We start from the raw sequence: 4,896 nt of genomic DNA, 5'->3' as shown, positions 1-4,896 counted from the left end.
CTCTTCTCTCTCTCTCTCTCTCTCTCTCTCTCTCTCTCTCTCTCTCTCTCTTTCTCATTTTTTTTTGGCACACATAAAATAGTTATAATAAAAATATATAAGGAAACTTAAAAGTATGAAAATAATATTTCCAGGAAATGAAAATAATTAGTTATTGTAACTGCTGTAATTTAATGTTAGTTACTTAGTTGTCTTGTTGTAATAACCATTCGATAATAATGTTGCGAATGATTTCAAGTTGATAATAGATCTGTTTTTTCCTGCACTCTCTGAATTGGCGCATACAGTGCAATAAGTTAAAGTAAAATAAACATATATTTATTTCATTTCAATGTACCATGTGCATCAATTCAGACAATGTAGGAATAAAAAACGGACTTCATGTAACACCAGAGTTGAAATAGTTAATAATTACTTATCACGGATTGAAAAAAGAACTCATTTGTCACTGAAAAATATAACTCGCAATTTTTTAACTCTTTTCTTTTTAATGTAATTTGTGTGACGGAGTAACTTTATGGCATTACTAATTACTTTTCCAATAATAAGTAATAAAGTTACAGTAAATAATGCGTAAGTAATGGTGAGAATTTACTTTTCAAAATGATTTTTCTTAGCGTAACTTTAGCTTTTTGTTAGTCATTATTACAATTATAAAAAATTGCGACATCATTATGAAAAATTGTTATTGTAAAACGTAACAGAAAAGTAATTCTTCCATTTCCTGACAGATTCATACCTTCAGTAGCGTATGCCAGAGCGACAAATATAAGACAAGCGAACGCACGCATCTTGGATTGCAGATTTGTTGTCTGATATTCAAGCGATGCATTCAAAGGTTTATATATGTTCCTGAAGTAGTTACAACTGAAGATATAAATCTTACGTTTATGAAGTTTTCCATGATTTTTCTCAATGCAATATCATATAATAAAGTATCGTTACTACTATTCTAAATTCTATACACATGTATTCTATACACATGTGTCATAAATTATCTTTTAATCTCGTTAAATGTTATCTCACTCTTCACAAAAGTCGATTGAGTTAGCATTGGGAAGTATTTCTACTAGATAGGAAGGTATTTCTAAAGATTGCAATATCTCGAATTTATTGCTATTGTTCGACTCGTTCTAAACTTGACATTTTTTTAGTTTGATAATAATATATATAAGTAAACTTTTTTTATTTACCGATAGAATTTCCTTATCTTCGGTGATTGCTGACTCAGTTTTGCAAAAACTCGATTTTCATTTCCGTTTTATGTCAGATATCAAACAATATTATTACAGCTATTCATTCTAACATGACCGAGATTCTTAATATATTTAACTCATTTTACCCAAGACTTAAATTTGTGATTGAAATTGGAAGCAGTATTTTAAATTTTTTGGACATTAATATTATTATTATTAACAATGGCAACACCCTAGATTGATTTCACAAATCAGTTTTTTCAAGGAAATACCGTATTTAAATTTTATGTCTTCGCATCGATTTAACAAAAGAGAGAAGTTATCATATTGGAATCACTGACAGATTCTTTTTTTATCGCATCTGAAATTCCACATACAAATTTTAATTTTATTATTAAAAAGCTTATCAAATAATGATTTGTATGAATTGTTTTAAATTCATATTTGACTATCAGTGTTAAATCTCTTTGTTATAAAAAAAATTTTTAAATAAACTTTAAAACAAAATATTGATATAATTCCGGTCATGGGGGAAAAACTATCCTTAGGATTAGTAAAACATAAGCAGTAATCAATGCAACATGCTGATTTCCTTATTGCATATGTCTTACTGTCTTAAGTTTTTTGTGTGCCTTTACTATTCTATATATTCAGAATGTTTCTGAAAATTTAGGAATATGGAATTTTTGGAATTTAGGAATTTGAATGTAAAATCAATGTTTTATAGTTTTATATATTAAGCAGGTTTATTAAAGTTCATAAAGGTGTGCTTCACTAAAGGTGTGCTTTCAAAGAAAAATGATATATCAAATCTCATGTAGTAATGCAGCTTATGTGGATCAAATTGTGAGGAAATTATCAGAATTTTAGAACATCAAATTTCAGGAATCACATCAATAGAAATATTACCTCCGAATCGAAAATCACAGATCATAGATTATATTAGAATCATTAATTTGATTGGTCGAATGTGAAAATTTTTCGAAACGATTTTTGAGTAAACGTCTGACGTCCGAAATGATATTTATTAAATTACAAACAAATAGTCTAAATTTACAATCAGACACTAACTGTTTTAATCATGCATATGTAGATATATTTATTATTAAATAAATTTTAAATCTTATGCGATTTTTGTATTTTATAGTCTTGTTCTTTAGGTGAGACTTTCTACTTTGGCTGGTATTATTTCACATTTTAATTCTTAATACTTCTTAGGCGATTGCAAATTTCTGTGAATTATGTACAATGGACCATGATGAAACAAAATTATGCAGCTGAGTGGGTATTCGTCTAGTAGACGAGAGTGTGGAGATTTTTTTCTAATATTTGCTGAGATTGTATATGGCCTCAAATGTGGCAGAAACGGTCAAATTGTAAAGCAAGTCAAATATAATTTTTATAAATTTAAGTATGTTTTGATCATTATATTTATCCTTATTTGTCTGAATTGTTTATAATTGTTACTTATATTTTACATTTTATTTATTGGATGATAAAATTAACAATTCTAATTAAATTTGCAATTTTCACTGATACCTTTTCTTAGAACAATTGGGATATATTGGATTGGGATGTATTCTAATAAAGTATATGTTTTGGATGACATGTTTGTATAGTTTTTGTTGTCATTCGTACGACGACTTTATTAACCTAATTAGAAATGATGAAATATAGGTATAAATAAATTTAATAAAAATCTTGATTTAATGGAATCTTAAATAAGCGTGAATAAAGAGTTATATATGCTAGAAAATATTATATTTTATAATAAATATTATATTTAAATTTTGGAAACTGTATATAATTTAACATTTTAACTAATATGCCAACCACATCTAAATGTAATATGAACTTTTGCGAAAGTTCTATCGTTCATTCAGATACCATCTTTATTTAGCCATTAGAAATTATTGTATTAACATTGCAAATGAGAAATATGTAATTCGGAATCTTATTCGTATAAGACAATTTACTGTAAATTATCTATAAATATTTAACTTTATGCGTCATGTCTATTTTAATTTTTGAAATTTATAACATAATCATCTATTTTTATGTTTTTTTTACTGAATTTTTTTTTATTTATAATAATTTATGTTTTAAATAATTTTTCTTTGTTAAATTTGTCTAACTCATTTATAACAGTATCATGTGGATTTATCTCAATTTTGTATAATTTAATATAAGTAAAATGATATTATTTATTGCGGATAACTGCGATGACTGAGAATAAATCTTAGAATAAAAACAACTTTGATGATTATTATTGTTCAGTTTATATTGATAATTTATTTAATTGAAAAAAAGCATACATTTCGCAGAAATAATTGTTTAAAAACTATACTATTACTGTTACTTTGAATTATAAATTTTGTAACACCTAATGGTAATAAACAAATGAAATATCTCTTAATTCTTCAAATTTGTTTTGATCCAAGACAGGAAACTGGGCACTCTTGTGTAAACATCTGGCTGTCCAAGAGTACAGGAACAGGCGAAGGAAACGATTCCAATTTGAACACCATTAGCGATCAAAGGTGCACCAAGATCGTCCTTGAATGAAAATGTAATTAATATGAAAATACTGATATATAAAATGACATATAAAACTATTGTATAATTAATTATTTATTATACTCATTTAAATATAAGTAATTTAATTAGATCACTATTTAGTATTAAACTATTTTATAATAGTATTAAACTATTTTTATTTCTGTGAAATGTTTTTACGCAATATTTATGTGATAGATACGTAACAAAATGATATTGAATGGTTAGATTCATTTATTAATCTGTTGATGTTATATCAAAAATATATATATAATTGATTTATTGTATCATATTAATAATCGACGGCTCACCTTGTATTCATTCGTTCTGTTTTGAGCTGTAGCGCAGATATGGCTTTCTGTCAGTTCCCAGTGACTTTTCGCGCATTCTTTTTGCTTAACAACTGTCAATTCAGTTTGTTGCAGGTCTCCATTCTAAAAAGGATAATTCATTATTTGTTACATCGAGTATCGAACAATGAATAACAGCAGCAGAATTATGGTTATTAGAATATTTTTTTACACTTATTATTTCTAATTTCATGTTATATTTATATAAAAAGAAAATAATAAAATTACTTTAAGAAAGAGTTCTTTCCTGATTATGTAATTGGAAAATTTTTGTATTATAAATTAAACATTACTGTTGTATTTGTCCATCCAGATAATAGGCACGGCTTGCCTTCGAAATTTTTATTGGATTTTGGAAGATTTATCGGATATACTAATACGTTGCGTTGTTTGATAGGATCGCTAAGGTGAATCAAGGCAATGTCATTATTGCATAATAATTCATCGTAATTTTGATGGATGTTAATATTTTCTACGTTATGCTTATATCCTGCATTGGTTAAAGAGTTTGTGCCGACATGGACCTTTATTTCATCTGTTGAACACTTCAATCTAAGAATAAAAAAATATATAAAAATATTAAAAATCCATATCTATTAAGAACAAATTTTGAAAGCATTTGTTATGTTGTCATTTTATTAATTGAATATCAACTGAAATATAACAAAAACTGCTAATAGAATATGATAGAAGGCTGATTGCAGAAACTAAACACATTTTGTCATTTAAATGATCTATTCCATTGAAATGGTTAACGAAATAAAATATTCTCTCTTTCTTTCTCTCTCTCTCTC

At 26.3% G+C, this 4,896-nt stretch overlaps 2 protein-coding genes across 2 annotated transcripts in view; both read right to left on the bottom strand.

Annotated features, from left to right (window-relative positions):
- Positions 1-791, bottom strand: part of LOC105625068 (chymotrypsin-1-like) — a 4,781-nt gene extending 3,990 nt beyond the window's left edge. Inside the window, exon 1 of the mRNA XM_012206410.1 lies at positions 740-791. Within this exon, the coding sequence (XP_012061800.1) occupies positions 740-791 (52 nt within the window). The remainder of the gene's footprint in view (positions 1-739) is intronic.
- A 2,817-nt stretch (positions 792-3,608) lies between these two features.
- Positions 3,609-4,896, bottom strand: part of LOC105625067 (chymotrypsin-1-like) — a 3,238-nt gene continuing 1,950 nt past the window's right edge. The window contains exons 2-4 of the mRNA XM_012206409.1: positions 4,396-4,654; positions 4,064-4,186; positions 3,609-3,752 (exon numbers count right to left, since the gene is read on the bottom strand). Coding sequence (XP_012061799.1) covers positions 3,609-3,752; positions 4,064-4,186; positions 4,396-4,654 — 526 coding nt within the window. The remainder of the gene's footprint in view (positions 3,753-4,063; positions 4,187-4,395; positions 4,655-4,896) is intronic.

This window comes from Atta cephalotes, assembly GCF_000143395.1.
Source record: "Atta cephalotes unplaced genomic scaffold scaffold00106, whole genome shotgun sequence".
In the NCBI taxonomy this organism is placed as follows: Eukaryota; Metazoa; Arthropoda; class Insecta; order Hymenoptera; family Formicidae; genus Atta; species Atta cephalotes.
The sequence above is the reverse complement of the archived record's forward strand: the minus strand, read 5'-3'. Positions and strand labels throughout refer to the sequence as shown.